This window comes from Grampus griseus (genome assembly GCF_964374135.1).
Source record: "Grampus griseus genome assembly, chromosome: 3".
Classification (NCBI taxonomy): Eukaryota; Metazoa; Chordata; class Mammalia; order Artiodactyla; family Delphinidae; genus Grampus; species Grampus griseus.
The window spans coordinates 69819100-69838142 of record NC_139019.1 but is presented as its reverse complement, the minus strand read 5'-3'; the positions used below and the strand labels follow the sequence as shown (position 1 = coordinate 69838142).

Sequence of the window (19043 nt, the reverse complement as noted above, 5' to 3'; positions counted from 1 at the left end):
GCAGACTTGTAGTTGCTTGGCAATTATTCATTCAATTCTTCCGTTAACTTTTATGTCAAAATTCTCACGACTTGCTGCCCCTCCCCTCTTTTGGTTTACAGATCAACTCCCCACCCCATCATGGTTTTTAGGGAATGATCTGAGGACTTTGAAATGATATGTAATGAGTTTTCCAAAATGACTATGTCCAGTGGAAAGCAGGACATCAAAAGTCTTGACCTAGTTTTTCCTTATCCCACCCCAGCCAAGTTATGTAACCTTTGAAGACCTCAGTTTTTCACTTTAATACGTCTCTATACCTTTTGTGCTTCTGTTCAGTAGAACAAGGTCTCATAAAGTTTTACTTTCAACTTAGGCCTTCAGTCTCATCTCTTTCTGATTCATAAGCAATACCCACAGTTAACTCCTTTTTAGAATATTTAGCAGCCCCCTTATATTGGTTCCTTCCCTTTTGCCTTAAGTATGTATACTTTCCCCCTTACAAATGTATATTTTTATATGTGAACCTTTCTAGTAACTGTCATATTTTCCTCTTACTGCTTAATTTTTCCAAGGAATAATTATGGCCATTATTCTCATTTTATCTTTACATAATCACTTAAGTTTAATCTTTACCTATTGATACTTTTCTTGCAGAGATAATTATTAACCTCATGCCTAATTCCTTTTTTTTCCTCTAAAAAAATGTTCTTAATTTTGCTCTTGTTTTTGAAGCTGTTTTAGTTTAGGCTTTTATGGTGTTGGTTGGACTATTTCAGCAGATATCTAATCTAGCTCTTTGCTTCCAATTACTTTTACCCTCCCTCCACTTGATTTTTCCACTGTAGTGGCAGAGTTATCCTTCCAAAATATGTTTGGTTTAGTTACTTCCAGGCTTAGGATCCTTGACTTATTTCTGAGTACCTGCAGAAGAGTCCATTTTGGGCAACCCATACCAAAATCTAGCTGTGTGGAACTGCTCATTATTTCAGCTCATGCCATTTACATTCTTGGTACAAATAGGTGTATCTGTCTAAACTTGTATTCTTTTCCTGTCTGACATTGGGATACTACTTTAACCTTGTGACATTGGTTTAGATGTCACCTCTGTGAACAAGTCTTTCCCAGTTCTCTAATGTAGATTTAATCACTCCCTTTCTTGGAATGCTCCCATGACACTGGGCACTGACCTCTACCATACCACTTATCACATGTTATTTGTAGGTGGCATGAGGGGTGGTTAACATTTTAAGAGTTTGATAAAATCAACACGTGATGGAAGAAATAAGTTGTCCTCTCACCTTGATCTTAGATGTGGATTGTTTGCAAGACCTAAGGTAGACTAGATTGTAGCCAAATCAATGGTATTTGCATGTCAAAAGATAGAGAAAATTTTAGATAGGTTTTCGCCTGAAGAAATAGGATTGGAAAGTAGTTTTGTCGTTTGAAAGTCTAGAAAAGCAGTTTAAATAGCCAGAATTGGACATACTTATCCAGAACTATTTAGCATTGGAGTATTTTATACTCTAGAGGGCTGTTTTGTGTATTTCTTCAGACTTCATTGCTACATGAATGAAATATCCCTCAATGATGCCTTTTGCTCTGAATCACTACGTACCAAGCAGCCTGTTTATAATTTGACTTCCAGTGTATCATTAAGACAGTAATGGAGTGGAGCACTTAGTGAACTTGAGCATCTGATTCACTTGATAGCTTATGTTTCACTGTATATTAGTTGTTAGAACTCTTACAAATCTGATTATTGCCAGTCTGTCTGATGTAGAATTGGTTGCACCAGAGAAACATGTTCTGTGTGTGTTCTGAATGGCTGAGGATACAGCCAAGGTGGGAGGCCTGTGGTAGGGTTGTTAGTCCACTTCCTTGAGTTCCCTTCAGCCTACAACTTTTCTGTCAGTGGCTTTAGGATTCTGCCAGTCACTGAAACTAAAACATCTGAAATAACCTTTGAGACATTCCTGTTTTATTCTATAGTTGTTTTCCTTCGTGGGCAGTCACACTCAAAAGTCTGATTGGTTTTCTACTGACCAAGTTTTAGTTTTGTTCTTTCCTTCCTAGTTTCAACTGTTTCTACCTTAGTCTTAGGTTTTCTCTTTAATTGCTCAATATATTGCTGTGTCTAATTTTCCTTATATGTTACTTGTATTATTTTATTCTCCTACCCCTGACTGTTTAAAAAGCCTTCCAAGGTGATCTTTATAGACACCTCAGCTCGATGCCTCCTCTTGGTTTTTAAGACTCTTAACAATCTGAAATTCTGTCTTCATCTGATTTCTCACAATTCTTTGTCATATATTAAAGTCTGCTTTGGTTGAGTTAAGCTTTTTGCTGTCCCATGGTTACTCTGTTCACATTTGTCATTTAGCCTGGAAGTCCCTTCCTTGATTTCAGTTTACTCATCCACTCCATGAAACTTTTGTATTCAATTTTTTGAATTTTTGTAACTGTTGTTCATAGTACTATGCAGTTTTGTGCTCCAACATTGTCTTAATAATATTTGTTGTTACCTAATATGATAATCTTGGATTTTAAGTTCTGTTAAGACAGATTGTTTTGTAGTAGTGTCATTCATTCTTTCAACCCTACTATGTACGTTGAATTATTCTAAATGTCATTGCTCTGAGTATTTGGGTTATAATAGTCAGTGAAACACAGAAGTCCTTTGCCAAGTTTCTAATAATAGCCAGTAAGATATTGGATGTATGTTAGGCAGACAGCCTATATTTGTTAATTAAATTTTTGTTTGCTTTTCTCATTTATAGATATAAATAAATAATTTCTGTAGTGACATAATTTGAATTTATAGATTTTTTAACATTGTTTGGCCAAGACCCTAACTCATTTGTCACTATAATATATAGTGATTCTATATAGTTCTTATCACCAACGTAAGAGAGGCTGCACGTCTCCTTCCTGCAGTACTGCTACTACCTTTAGTGCAGTTCCTCCTTTCATACCTGGGCAGTTGTCTTAGTGCTGCTGGGTTATCCCTCATCCAGTCTTTACATGGTATCTAGAGCAACTTTTCTTAAATACTGATCTGGTTATATTACTTTTCATGGGTTTCCTTATTGTTTCCAGGCTAAATTCTAAACCTGTAAGTTTTGCGCTTTAGTATCTGGTTTTGGACTACTGTCATCCTATGGGAAGCAGATATCACTGATGGTTCATCAAGCTGATTCCACCGAGTCTTGACTCATGCTTTACTTTCCACAATCCCCTTTCACAGCTTTTTGCCCTCAGTACTCTCTCTCTCTCTTCTCTCTTGCTGTGTTCTCATAGAATCCTCTACCTGTTGTCTCATAACTTTGTATTGTAAGGGTCCATTTACTCTGTTAGTGGACTGGTTGCTCATTGATGTCAGGGACTGTGCTGTTTCTCCCTATTGTGTGCAGGTGGTTCAGTGCCTGAAGTGTGTTACTTGATAAATGTTCATTGAATGCACTGAAATGACTTAGTGCATTCGGTTGGAAATTAGGGGTCTGGGTTCTGGATAAGTCTGTGACTGAGTAGTTCTGTGGTCTTCGCTATTTGGACCCTGACTTCTTCATTTGTAAATTGTACAGAGATGGTTTGCTTAACTGCTCAGTGTGTGAATTCTAAGTTTTATGTGAATCTAGATTGAAATAACAAAGTTCGCCCCTTCTTTACAGTATAAATCATTTGAGCATCTCTAAGAAGTCTGTTTCAACATGTCTAGCTATCACTAAAATATGTAAAAAGTTAAGAAACCGAAAATAGCAACATCATTGGGTAACAGCCTCTTTCTTTTTTTTCCCTTCTTACTTATTCAAGGGGGGTGATAATTAAAACCCTTTGGGTGGTGTGAGTCCCAAGTATGTATGCTGATTTGCCTTCTGATGCTAAACAATGTATACTTTGTTTCAGTCTGTTGTCAACAGCAGAGCTAGTTTAATGAAACAAAACAAAATGTCAACTCCGCCGAGGTTGACATAATATTGTTCCAAGTTTTAATTTTAAAATTGCTGGGACTTCTGTGTTTGATCCCTGGTCGGAGAGCTAAGATCCCACATGTCTTGCGGCCAAAAAACCAAAACATAAAACAGAAGCAATATTGTAACAAATTCAATAAAGACTTTAAAAATGGTCCACATCAAAAAAAAAATCTTAAAAAATAAATTGCAAGATGTTTGTTTTTAAGTTTGGGGAGTTTTATTGTCAAGCAAGGTAAAATACTGCTGTTTGATATATTTTATTTCTTGGAGAATTGTTTAATTTTCCTTGGTAAGAATTTTTTTAACCTACCCAGAAACGATTACTAACAAAAATTGAAATGATCATTCTTCTGTAGACTAAAGGCAAATAACTTTTTCTTGCTCTTCATGGCCTCAGGTTAATAGATGTGGAAAGGTTGAAACCTAAGTTGCCCCAGTGTTTCACCCTTCTTGGGTGCTTATGAGCTGTTTCATAATTGACTTTCCCCAGTTCTGGTTATCAAGAGAATTGGGGCCTAGGGGCAATGAATCCAGACAGAAACCATCTCTTTGGTCAAGTTATTGTTTTGAGGCCCTAATAAAACCATTAAGGCCACTTGGGTCAATGACCCATATGGTTGTGTGTTTGAGAGTTCAGCCATGATGGACTTTATCGTTTCAGCGCATATCTACCCAGTTTAATAGTTTTTTCTTATGAAATTTATGTTTGTTTATGCTTAAATTTACTTAAGCATTATCTTTTTGTTGTTGTTGTTGTTGCGGTACGCGGGCCTCTCACTGTTGTGGCCTCTCCCGTTGCGGAGCACAGGCTCCGGACGCACAGGCTCAGCAGCCATGGCTCACGGGCCCAGCCGCTCCGCAGCATGTGGGATCTTCCCGGACCGGGGCACGAACCTGTGTCCCCTGCATCGGCAGGCGGACACTCAACCACTGCGCCACCAGGGAAGCCCCTAAGCATTATCTTTTAATTAAAAATAATGAAAAATATTCAGGAAATTTGGTTTTTGAACATTTCAAAAATTCTGTTTTGTATAAACTTAGACATACATAGACATTTAAATTGGTCAGTGAAGGCAGGTTATTTAAATGACTTGTTTTTAAATTTCAAATGATTGTGTCTCTTAGTTAATGAATTGAGTACTTTATATTTTAATATGTTAATCCCTGGCATGAACACTGTAATTGTCAATTGTATAGTAATGTCTCAAAAATTGATCTAAGTTTAGTATTAATAATATATTAAATTGATAACCTATAATTCTATAAAATGGTTGCCATTTTGAAAATATATTCCGAGGACTCTTTTCTAAATATGTATGAAAAGGAATAACTTTGGGGACATATATTCCATATAATTTAAAAATTACTTCTCCAAAAAATTAGGTAGATTCTTGTATTGGGAAAAAAGCAACATATTTTCTTTCAGTACCACATATATAGTCACCTAACAGCTGATTCATTCTCAGAAAGATTTATTGACTTCTATTAGAAAGTTGGAAGAAAACTTCTATTATACAATATATTTAACCCAGTATGTAGATGAGGTTTTGAGAAAGTATTTTCATTTAAAAAGATGGAAATGGCATAGTAAGGTAAATGAATGGAGTGAAGTTACACTTTTCCATTGAATGTTTTTTAGTCAAACATTAACTACAACATTGAGAATGAGTTTGCCTTTCTTGGGATTGATCTCTTTAGTTCCTCCTTTGCCTCAATGTACCATCAGTCTCTGAATTCTTCAACAATATCCTTAAAATGCATTTTTCTTCTGAGTACCAGAGATAACCACAGTAATTTAAAGCGTCATCATTTCTGGTCTGGATCATTGCAGAAGCCTAGTTGCTATTCTTAATTCTAGTCAGTCCAATTTGCTGATTTTTGATTGTTTTTGCCTTCACATGGTTTACATTCTTCAGTAGTGGGTTTATCAGCAGTTTATGCTTAGTGATTTGGAGTAAGAGGAGAGAGTTTGGCAAGATGCCTCTTTTTCCCAGTTCATCACAGTCCATCATATATATATATCTTCCAGATCAGTCTTTCTGAAATGCCATTTAATACCTGTAACATTTATTAGGTGTGACTAAGATATGATTTCTGCTATTAAGGAGTTTACACTTTAATAAATTGTTATATATGTTTATGAGAGATTGTACTAGATGACCTTGAAGATACTGTGATACTATCACATTTCTTTCAAGGCTAGATTGAGGTTCTAGTTTTGTCCACAAAACTTTCCCTGGCTAAAAAATTATCTTTTGCTTTTAAGTCTATAATCTCAAATAGACTAACCTTCTGACCTACTTGCTAATGTATTTCTTGGCCTTGTTCTGCCTGAAAGAGTTCTTTGTAGCGGCATTCATTGTATGGAGATTGCAGAACTTCTATCACAATCTACATAGAAAATAGGATAGTAAATTCAAGTGATAGGAAATGTGAAAGAAAAAAGGTAAAAATGTAACCTTTGATGTTAGGTGAATGTAAAAATGGTCTGAATCTTAACCCAATTGATAGAATTTAAGGCATTAAAATATGCACAGTGAAACCAGAGTTGAGGCAGGTTTCAAAGGCATTTTAAAAACAGTCCTGTTTAAGAGCCATTTTACTTTTTTAAAGAACAGTAAGTACATTTTTGTTCTCTTTTTAAATTAGGCATTTGTTCTTTTACTAATTGATTTATAAGAACTCTATATAATATCTAACAAGTGGATTATCCCTTTGTGATATGATTTACATATACCTTTTCCCAGTTAGTCTTTTGACATTGTTTATATTGTTTCTCTGTGAATAAATTTGATTTGATTTTTCTTAAAATCTCATATTGTTGGAGCAGTTTTAGGTTTGTAGCAGAACTGATCAGAAGGTATAGAGGGTTCCGTATCACCTGTCCTGGCATGTGTGCAACCTCCCCCAGTATCAACATCCCACATCATGATAGTGCATTTGTTACAGTGGTGTACAACCTATTGAACAGTTGATGAAACCTGATGTTTGCAAAATTTTTTTGTGTTCTTTTATCACTTAGGAGACATGTTATTTTTTATGGTATGATTCCATTTATTTTGTTTTTTAAATTTATTTTTTATAGAAGTAACATTGGTTATTTTTTGCAAAGTCTCTTGTATTCTTGAAATTAAAAAAAATTATCCCACAATAGTAGTGATAATAATGACAATAGTACTAATTCATATTGACTGCTTACTCTGTAACAGGCACAATTAGTAACCACAACTTGATTAGTAGGTAGGTTGAATTATTAGCTTCATTTTATAGAAGAGGAAATAGAGGTACAGAATGTTTGAATAACCTGTCCAGAAGGCATGCAGCCAGTAGATGGCAGATTCTGTCCCAGGCAGTTTGGGTCCAGAGTCCATGCTCTTAAACCAGATAAACTATACTACTTTTTAAAAAACATTTTAACATTTTTTTAAATGCACTTGTTTGGCATTGAGGAAGGAATTCAACTTTATTTTTGGACTGCTTAGATAGAGGAAGAGCCAACAAAGAGGAGTATAAAGAAATGGTCATCTAGGTGGGAGTAAAGCAAGGGATTTGGTAGAACTTGTTGGGATTCTGCTGAGATTTAAGATAAGGAAGGATAATTTGGCAAGGTGAAGTGATTGTGATTGTAGGTGTTTTAATGGAATGGGCTGAAGCAGAAGTCAGATGGGAACTGTGTGGGCATATGAGAACATAGAAACAGTGAAAACAAGTCTTTTGCAAAGTGGCTACGTATTTGAAGAAGGGAAGGGCTGTAGAATAAGAGAAAATTATTGGTATTTTTTAGAAAGGTGAAAGGTGTTAAAATGCTGATAGGAAGGATTTAAATAGAGAAGAGATTAAGGAAGATACTGGAGGGAAGCTATTCATTGATTAAGTTTCCTGAAAATCAATGAGAGGATTTGCTCTGAAGCATAGATAGAGGGATTTGCTTTATACTGAAGATGCTCTGTTATTTCTAGAGGGTGTGGAAGAAGAAGGGTGCAGATGCAAGTGATTGTGAGCTTGTCCATGGCAAGTGAGAGTTCTCATTTGATGCTGTTGTTTTTCTCTCTGTGAACTGGAAGATGTTCTCTACTGAGTAGAGAGTTAGAAGTTTGGGGGGGCGGATAAATTAGGAGTTAGGGATTAGCAGATACAAGTTACTATATATAAAATAGGTAAATAACAAGGTCCTATTGTATAGCACAGGGAACTATATTCAATATCTTGAAATAACCTATAATGGAAAAGAATATGAAAAAGAATATACGTGTGCGTATATATGTATGTATGTATAACTGAATCACTTTGCTGTGATTGTAAATCAACTATACTTCAATAAAAAGAATTTTTTAAAAAAGTTTGAGGGAAGTTGGAGGTGTGAGGAGATGGGAGAAGGTTTGAATTAGGTATTACGGAGAACAAGAGAGGAATTGATGAGAGCAAACTACGGGCATTTTTGGACCTTGTTGAAGGCCCACCCACTGGAAGTTGGTGATGACAGTATTAATTAAAATTTTTTTTCTAGTGACTTTCAGGCCAGTTCTTCCATCACACTTACTATAGTTAATGCTCTTTAGTCATTCACTACCACCCTAGAATTTAAAAAAATGCATACTGCTTTTAGACCTAGCCAAGGTAGTGTTTTAAGTGTGTTGAATAGAGTAACTTTGGAGAAGGATGAAAAAAACAAAATCACCATTTTTCACTTCATTTTGGTACACTTAAGTAATGGAGAACGTTTCTTGGGAATAGATTTTGAATGTGTATGCTACTTTAACTTGTAGAGGATTATGAGAGGGGATCATGTATTTTAAATTTAAACATATGTGGTCTTGAATACCTAAATGGCAGAGTAATATGTATTTTGGTAGTAAATCCATCTTTCTTAAAGTATAATTTTCAAAATGTATAGAAAGCTTTTCAGCAGTGTCCTCAAATCTAAATTCGTTCATTGTTAAACTTGTTTGTTTGTTTCTTTACACAGGGTGTGATAGGTATACAGCTGGTTGTTACCATGGTGATGGCCAGTGTCATGCAGAAGATTATACCTCACTATTCTCTTGCTCGATGGCTACTCTGTAATGGCAGGTAAGGCAAGGATAGGCTGATTCTGACTGGCACTTTCAAATCTTTGTTTAGTTTACCAGGCTGATTAACTTCCTAGAAGTTAAGTGCTAATTCCAATTTTCTAAAAACATGAAAAAAGAAAATAATGAGGAAAATCTAGCTTCCTTATTTCTCTTACTTGAGATATTAGTAGTTTATCTGTTTAGTACAAAGGTAATTGGGTCATGGTCAAGAATTTAGTCCCTTCCTTCTCTATCCCTTTCTGTCCATGGCCACTGGAACTATCACATGACTTTTCTAGTTACCTTTAACAAAAGTTGGTCAACAAGAGGAAGAGACTATAAATCGAAGTGCTTAAATATTTTTACCATTGTTGGAAAAAAGTGATTCAAAGCACATATCCTATTATTGGTGACTTACTTGAGAGTTATGAGAATTAGGGGCCCTTTTTTTACTGAAAATAATTTTAAACTTTAATTTAGTAAGGAGGCGATGAAGTTGTTTTGTAGGATTTTAATTTTGTTTACTGCACTTTAAGCTTACTACTGTCCCCTCCTTCTGCAGAGGAGGTAAGTTACCTTGCTGAAATTTGTACAATAAAAGAATAAAATCAAAAGTAAAGAAGTTAAATATAGGAGGTGTAGTGAGGCAAAAGCCGTAAAACTCTGCATACAGAAATACATGCCACAATCTTGTATAATTATGAAAGGTAAATTATAGATTTGGTACCATGACTATAGTTTTACTCCAATTATTTGTCTCTAATAAATAACCAAATTCTATTATTGATTTGTATATCAGTTTTCTTTTGTTTATTAGACCGTTTGAAGTTAGAAAGCAATGGATAGCTATTATCCTCGTAATGATTTCATATATTGCAAGACCAATAATAAGCAATTCTATCCATAAAGCTTAAATTTATTTTCTAGTTTCAAGTATATTCTTTTTCTCTAATGCTTTATACTTTTTCCATATCAGTGTTTAAATAGGAAAATATTATTTAGACTGCTTAAAAAGTTTTTTTGAATACTGATAGGCACACACGTGTGTGGAATGCGTGAGAGAACAGCAGTTTAAAAATGTGTATTTTATTAGCAAAGTAAATAATGACTAAAGTTTTAGTAAAGTTAAATAAAAGCTTCATCAAAGCTATTTATAAGTGAAAAAAGTAAATCATCTGTGACTAGTTTTTAACTGTGTACGTTTATGCCCTGTGCAATCTTGCTTCCTTTTTTTGCTTAGCAAAAACCCTTTTTCGTAGATCATGAAAGAGGGTGAACATCTGCTGGAAAATACCATTAATTCTAAATAAAAGGAATCTGAATTAATAAACTAAGTAAAATACATATTAAGGTAGCTTGTTTTCTACTAAGAATTGCACACTTGTAGATTTTGTTTATGATGAGTCTCCAGGGAGACTTCCAGGTCTCTTTCGGCTTTAAAGATCTTTGCAGTCATGTGCCTTTTTAGTCTATAGGCAACTTCTACTTTCTCACATAATCTGCATTGCATTTGTTTCTATAAAACTAAAACTTCAGAGCTTGAAAACTGATTCTCTTTGTTAATATTGGAACAATATATTTAAAATCTTTACTCATTTGACAAGTATGTGTCATAAGTATATATATTGCTAATTTGAAGAGGTGCTCAACCTTCAAAAATAAACGTGAAGTTGATGTTTTTCGTGATCTTGATTTGCTTTTATAAATAGATTAACTTTAGTGGTAATTAATGCTGTCTCTAATTCCAAATCAGGTTCCAAGGATGCCAATCAGGATTTTCTAGTAATAGTTACTCTTCTGCTGTAGTTAGTTTCATTTCCTTTCTGTTTTTGTTTGTTTTGCTCTGTGTTCTTAAGATCATCTATTTTTCTTTAATATTAATTCTGAAATTTTTAGGTCATGAAGCTATATTGCTCCATGTTGTTGCCTAACTCTGTTGAATAAGAATATTGATTTTATCATTTTGGGATAATTATTGTTTTGCCAACCTTTTGTGATATGAAATGATACTGTTTTAATACTAAGAAAATCTAAAATCTCTGCTAAATTGCTTATGTAAAAATATTATTGATCAGAAACGACAGTTTGCATTTTAAACCATATGATGTGGCTGAGTTGAAGGAGAAAGATCTGAGGGCCTTCTGAGATTATCGGCTCTAAAATACTTGAAGAAATTTAAAGGGAGAGGCTTATGAGGACTTTTAAAATTATGAATAGTGTAGGATGGTTTGGGAGTGACTATATTGAATAGCTATTTAATAGAACTATTCAAGTGAATAGATGTGTAGATACCACGATAGGTTAATCATGGGTATGACAGAAGAAACTTCTTTTTAGTTTCGGTATCTGTCGACTTAATATTTATTCCACTAGTATATCTTCAAATTGTAAGTATTCATATTTTCCTTAAAAGTTATGGCTTCTCTTTTTATCATGTAAATTAGTTTCTGTCCATATCTCTCATCAACCTCTGTCTCTTTTAGAATGGAAGGTGTGAAGTGGCACCTGTTTGACTTATGTTGACTTAATGAGTAAGCCTGCCAATTTCCTGAAGAAGTCAGTACCTTGAAGGAATTAGCAGTTTTTGCTTATAAATTAACCTGCTGATTTTTTATGTTAAAAATTGAGTAGTTTTCTAGCTCTTGTTAAATAACATTTATATATTGTAATTAGTATTGTAGATATCTAGTTTTCAAAAAAATAATGCATAGTCTTTAGCCTGGTTTAATTCCATTAATATTACCTTTACAGTGTTATAGAACTTTGTACTGATAAAATTTTTATTTCTGTTATCTCATTTGAATCTCTACACTCTGAACTTGGAAGAAGGAGATGTATTGGGATATGTTATGACCTCAGAAATCTTGGTGTCTGAACTTAATAAAAGTTTCTCACTCAGTTCCTCAGACAGGAATCAGGGTCAAATGGGGGTACCTGAGAGGGGTCAGTCAGGCAGCTCTCTGTGTAGATCCTTCACAAAATGATGATTCAAGGATTCAGCTATCCTTCAGGTGGTTACTTAGGGATTCTAGGCTCCTTCTGTCTTGTGGCTCCTTTGTTCCTTCTGCTGCTTGGAGTCCTTCTATTAGATGCTATGCCGGTTGGCAAGTAGAGAGAGAGTGGGCTATGGATTTTTCAGGAGATTCTAGGGGCCAAGCTTAGAAGTAGATATATCATTTTTGCCCACATTACATAGTCTGGAGCCCTATGACTGGTTAAGGCCAAAGTGCACAACAGGTTGGGAAATACACTTTTCATTGTGCCTAGGAAGTAAAAGCAGGATTGGTAAGTGCCTAGTCCTTCTTTGCTGTAGGTGATATTGTCTCCACTTTTTTTTTTTTTTTTTTTGCGGTACGCGGGCCTCCCACTGTTATGGCCTCTCCCGTTGCAGAGCACAGGCTCCAGACGCGCAGGCTCAGCGGCCATGGCTCACGGGCCCAGCCGCTCCACGGCATGTGGGATCTTCCTGGACCGGGGAACAAACCCATGTCCCCTGCATCGGCAGGTGGACTCTCAACCACTGCGCCACCAGGGAAGCCCATGTCGCCATTTTTACAGATGAGAAAATTTTACTCCTGTTTACATACTGAAAAATGAAACAGATCCAGGCCTTTTACCCTGGAAGTCTGATTCATAGTCTAGTAATTATTTGATTTATGGCTGCTCATCAAATTCCAGACCCTTGTCCTGGAACAGACATACTTGAACCAAGGTTTGAATTTGGTGGAGTTGAACTTTTCTACAACCACTGTGACTTCTGCTGGCAGTTTATAGAGTAATTTATTGAAGGTTTTCTTTTCTACCTTTTTTCCCTAGCTGTGCTTAGCCTTCTAGAAGATATCCTCAGGTTATAAGCAGTATATGGTTTCTCTTTACTTACTTACTCTTTACTTATTCTTCTGGCTTCTCTAGGATTACAGTCACCTTTTATTCTAAGTTAAAAGGCACATCAGCATTTTTCTGATTACCAAAATCATGCTAAGTGTGAAGAAGAGTTTAAGAAATATCATCTGTTACAATTATACCTCTCCTCACCATTTGAGATTAAATTTATTCCACATTACTAAATTATAATTATTTTGTATTGCATTCTTCCAGTTTTTTTAATAGACAAATGTTTTTCTTCTAGAAAATGTTATTAGTTCTCCTTGTTTTACATGCCTTTTTATATAACTATCAGACTGTTGAGCCATTCCTGCTTTAACAAGAATTTAAGTAGCCAAAATTTTTCTTGCCATAACCTGTGAGCAAGTATTACCGACCTTGAAAAACTCAGGTGCAAAGAGTCTAGTGCTCTTAGGTTGCTCTACTCTCTCCTTCCTCCCCAAAGGAAAGAAAAATTGTGGAAAGTTGGTTTCTCTTTACCTTTACTGTGAATTGCTTTCCCTAACGCAAGGAACATTCGTTCTAACCATTGCTCAGGTTGCCTAAAGACGTTAGCTCTTTATCATGTCCAGCATACCACTGATTTGTAGCCACAGGATTCTCTACTTTCTAATGTAATTAAAGTTCGTTTTTGTTTTGAAGTTTGCTTGGCCCCTCTTTTCATGGAGAGGTAAGTGATAGGTTACATTCTTTGTACATTTGAATAGTGGGTTTTGCATGAGGAGTAGGATTTTGCTTTTTCTCCCTTATAGCTTCCTTGCTGAACCTGCTTTCCATTTTCCTGATTGTTCAGCTCAAACCTTATGCATTTTTCTCTACCCCTTTATTCCCCTAGGCTCTCACTTTGGTCAGCTACTTCCCTTCATATGTCCCTGACTCAAAATATATTACGGTTGGATTTATTCTGATTTTGTCTCATCCTATATTGGGTAAAGAAGGTGTGAAAACACCCTATTCAATTGCTCTTAACTCTTTTTGCTTGTTGCCTGATCCAAGAATTTACAAATTTCCTTTGGTGAGAGAAACCTACTATTCAAATGCACAGTAGGTGGGACCTATGACCTAAGGGAAAGGTTTAAACCTTAAGCTACTACCCTTATGGAATGCCTGAGTCCTTGCTTTCCTCCCTTAGCTGTCTTAACTTCCAGCTCCAGAATGTCATGATATTCTAGTAAAGTTTCCAATAAATAACAAGAGAATGTATATGTATAATAAATGATACTTTAGTTACTTGTACTGAAAGGTTTTCTAGGTTTTAGGTGGTATTTGTTTTCCCTTAGTGTTTTTTTTTTTTTTCACTTCTAAATTATTATTTAGAGATTTAGAATGGAGACTAAAACTATGTTGTGGCCTATGTTGTGAAAGAGTTTTGTATGATTATTTATGTGTTAAAGTTTTTTTAGCTTTCTCTCAATACTAAGCTTTTCCATATTTGTTCATGTTCAGATTTTCATTTTAAATTTCTGAAATTTTTACTTCTGAAAAATTTTTAAGTAGTTTGCTTGAAATGGCATCGCTGCTTAAATTTTTTTTAAAGAATCTAGGTCAGTACATTCTGTATTTTCTGGTATATGTTTTTTCAGTGCTCTTGAACTGCCTTAGTAAGAAAGGTTGTAGCCTGATATTACTTTGTGTAAGAGGTTTATGCAAGAAAATTATTGAAAAATTATTTCAGTGATTTAGTGGAGTATAACACCAAGTTGGCTTTGTTATCTGAGACACTGCTGACAGTCTGAATATAAGTGAAAATAGCCAAAGCAAATGTCATAAAACACAATTTAACTTAAATGTAAGAGGTTCAGTTTTGTAGTGAGATTCTATTAATACTTACTGTTTTTAAATTTTTTTCTATTACTAACACAATACATGCCTATGATGTAGAAAAAGATGGTAAATTGATAAAAAGGAAAAATAAGAGGCAGCAAACTATATTCCTCTCAGCTAAAGACAATCTCTGTGTAAATTTTGTTGTATTTCCGTCTAATTTTTTCTATTCATATTTTCCCCTCATGGATGTGATTATTTCATGTGTAATTTTACATCATGCTTCTTTTGCTTAACATAAAGCATTTTTCTTTAATTGTGGTTTTGTAACCGTTATTTAACATCGAATCTAAGGCTGATAAACTTTTATATCTGTCTTCTAAGCCCATATTTGAAAGGCCTAGTGCATCAGGGGCAAGCAGATTGCAAGTCATTTTGCAAAGGAAAAGACCAAAAATTGAGACCAGAACTTAAAGTATAGTAGATGGGAATCATATGATATGAAATCAAACTGTGTATGAAGCATTGACTGTTGAAGAAAATTGTGCAACTGTACCTTTAGGTTTTACTTTGAATTCATGTCCTTAGATGGCTACTACATGCTACCTGGCAGTCTTTGTGTGTTCCACTTCTCAGACAGCTTTTTCAACCCAAATCCTCTCTTCATTTATACATGCCTGCCTCAGCCTCACTCTAAGCTCTTGAAACTGGAGCCTGTTGCTCTCATCTTCATGCCATCAAACCCACAACCCTTGTTACACGTGCAGCCTCTCTTTGTGTTTTTTTTTAATGTTTATATATTTTAATTTTGGCCTATGGAGGAGGTATCCTGCTATCAAAACTTAACTCCAGCATTTGTGATCTATATCCCATTCCCTCTAACCTTCACCCTGACTTTTTTTCTTTGGCCCTTTCCTCTCTTCTTTGCCATTAATTGCTTCCTTTCTGTTGGATTATTCCTGTTAGCACACTTTTTTTTTTAAGGTCTCCCATTAAAAATAATAGCAACAACAAATAAGAGTCACAACTCTGCCTCCCTTCCTTCTTAAACAAAGCCCCTCCCATATCTATTCCTTAGTTTGGGGCCTATTTCCCTGTTTTCCATCAATGCTGAATTTGTTACATACTTGTCATGAACTGGATTTTCCCACTTCCTTAGTAACTATTTAGCCTTCTACCATGTTTTATTTTCCCCTTAGGTGACCTTATTCATGCCTGTGGATTTAAATCCCACAATTATGTAATAGCCCCAGGTTATCTGTGAGCTCTTGATTCTAATATACAGTAGCCCTCTTGATATTTTCACTTCATGTCTCATAGGTACTTAAAAACTCAGCATGTTTAAATTCTTGATTTCTTCCTGCTCTACTCCATGTCAGAAAATGTGCCACCATCTTCCTCAAATCAGAAGTGTAAATATTATCCTTCATTCCATCCTTTCTTTCCATTCCTTACCTTACAAGAACTGTTGATTCTGAAATATATTTCCGTGCTATTCTTGCCTTGTTCTAATTCACAGAGCAGTAAAAGAAATCTTAAAATGTAAATCAAGTTATTTCTCTTGCTTTGAAACCATTATTTTAGCATAAAATCTGCACTCCGTATGGACCCAAGAGGCTTTGCATGACCTGTTCCCTGTTATCTCTTCAGCCTTCCTCATGTGTTTCTCCTTGTACATGGTGCTACTGCCTCCTTGCCCTTTTGGTTACTGCATTATTCTGAGTTTCATGCTTTTGTGCTTTTGGACATACTCTTCTCTGCCTGGAATGCTCTCGCACTCCATTCTTATTCTTTAGTTTGCTGGGCAAATGTCATCTCAGAGAGGTTTTGTAACCTAATACCTTAAGGCTTGTCTCTCATTCTCACTAAGTATATGATTCTTTTGTGTAGTATCCAGTATATATGATGTTTGTCTTTTTAAATATTGGTTAAATTCTGCCCCAACTGAAATATAAACATCAAGAAATCAGGGACTTTGGCTTTGTTATGGGTGATTATATCTCCGTTGCCTGGCAGAGTACTTGACCGTAGTGGGCTCCATAAATGTCTGATAGATCAATGGGTGGATGGATGAATGGGTAGATGGATAGATAGATGAGTAACAGACTGGAAGTGTCCCTGAGATCACTCAGTACTTTTAGATTCTAGCTTTGAACAGTAATTGTTACTAATGAAGATGACCTGAACATAATAAATGCAATTCATTTTAGGAAAATGGATTCACAAAATAAGATTAAACAAGTTTGAGAATATTTTAAAAGAAAGTGGGTCCTAGAAAATGTAAGGGTCTTATAATATTTTATTATTACAGGACTCTAAATGTAACTTAAGTTTTCCTATAGTACTAAGAGTCTTTCACTGATAATTATTTCTCAAAGAAATAAACAGCTAATTTTAGTCTTTATAAATGAGTTATTGCTTATGTATTCTCCTAAATGTTATACAGTCAATCCTCATTGTTTGTAGATTCTCTACTTGTGATTTGCCTACTTGCTAAAATTTATTTGTAACCCCAAAACCCATACTTGTGGTGCTTTCAAGGTCATTTATAGACATATGCAGAGTGGTAAAAAATTTGAGTGGCCTGTTCCCAGCTGAGGCCCAGGTTCCTAGCTGAGGCCTTCTTGTTGTACCTCTCATGTTGTAAACACGTATCCTTTTTGTGGTCTATTTAGTGCCATGTTTTTCATCTTTTTGCTTTTTGTTTGTGACTTTGCTGTTTAAAATGGCCCCCACATGTAGTGCTGAAGTGCTTGATATCTAGTGTTCCTAAGCACAAGAAGGCTGTGATGTGCCTTATAGAGAAAATTCACTAGAAATATTCACAGAAATCAGGAAAATACTATACTTATGATTACAGTTATTAGAAAAGCTTTGCTCACACATGAGTTTTATTACTGTTGGCCATGAATTTAGTATTAGTGATTCAACAGTATATATTAAATAAGGTACTTTAAACAGAAACACACATAAAACAAGAGTGTGTATTGATTGATTGATGAAGATGTTGTGACCAGAGGCTCGTGGGAACCTAACCCTGTATTTCCCCTAGGAACAATGGTTCAGTGTTCGCGGCGACTTTATAGAACATAACTACCGCGAATAACAAGAATCGACTGTAAGTTAAAATTCTGGACTTCAATCGAAATTTCAGGAAGTGCCTCCTTACCCGTGTTAAGTATAGTTTAGGGAATTTTGGGTTGGGATATATATATTTTATTTTAAAACCCTTAAACTAAGAGGAGAACTGAATTCATTCATTGATCCTTTTTGAGCACTTACTATATGCCAGTCACTGTACTAGTTTTGAAGTATACAAAAACAAGTAAGTCATAAAATCTTCACTCCAAGAATCTGTCAGCTAGGGGAATATTCCATTTTAACCTAACCGGTCTGATACCAATTGCAAATCAATTTTGACACTAACTACCTGGAGTTAGCACAGATCCCACAGGTTAAAGGCAAAGTCCTCCATAAGAATGCCAGCTGCTTCAGATGCCAGCTGCAAGTTCTTTGGATCCCTGGGCCATACTCTGACAACCAGCTACTGGCTACCAATTAGGGCATTCCCATGACCCCCTCAGGTTCAATAATTCTGTATAACAACTAGAACTCAGGAAAGTGCAGTGATTACAGTTTTATTATAAAGATTACACATCGGATGGCGTTTGGGAAGGAGCAGTTTCCATGTCCTGTCCCTGTGCAATCAGGGCATGTCACCCTTCAGGCACTTTAGTGTGTTTAACAACTAGGAAGCTCCTCTGAGCTTCTGTGTCCAGAGATTTTATGGAGTTTCATTACATAGGCATGATTTTTAATCAATGGCCACGTGATTGAACTTAATCTTCAACCCCCTTCCTCTTCTTGGAGGTCAGCTGGCTGAGAGTTCCAACTCTAATCAAGTGGTTGGTATTTCTGGTGACCTGCCTCCCTTCCAGAAGCTATCTAGAGGTCCCCCCTGAGTCCCCACATTAGCATAACAAAGACTCCTTTATCAGTCAGAAAATTTCAAGGGCTTTTTAAACTCTGTGCCAAGAAATGGGGACAATGACCAGGTATATTCTTTATTATACCACAGAGAGACTGCCTTATAAACCATCAAAGGTAAATTAGGAGTTTGCCAGTAGTAGCATAGGTGTTCACAAGCAGAGAGAAGAATATATGCAGAAATGCCAAGGGATGAAAGAATTTGTGGAATAAAGGTCATTTAGTCTAGGTAGAATGTCATGTACAAAAGGAGAATTCTTGAAGGTGAGTCTGGTGAAGCAGACAGTAGTCAGATTGTAAAAGGCTGTGAAAATAGGAGGTCACAAACTCTATATTTGGCCTTGTAATGTGTTTTAGCTTTAATGCAAACGTTTAAAAGTATACAACGAATATAGACAGAATA

The 19043-nt window shown here is 35.5% G+C and overlaps 1 protein-coding gene across 1 annotated transcript in view; it reads left to right on the top strand.

Annotated features, from left to right (window-relative positions):
• Positions 1-19043, top strand: part of TMEM161B (transmembrane protein 161B) — a 69064-nt gene that overhangs the window by 11801 nt on the left and 38220 nt on the right. The window contains exon 2 of the mRNA XM_082651349.1: positions 8920-9023. Coding sequence (XP_082507475.1) covers positions 8920-9023 — 104 coding nt within the window. The remainder of the gene's footprint in view (positions 1-8919; positions 9024-19043) is intronic.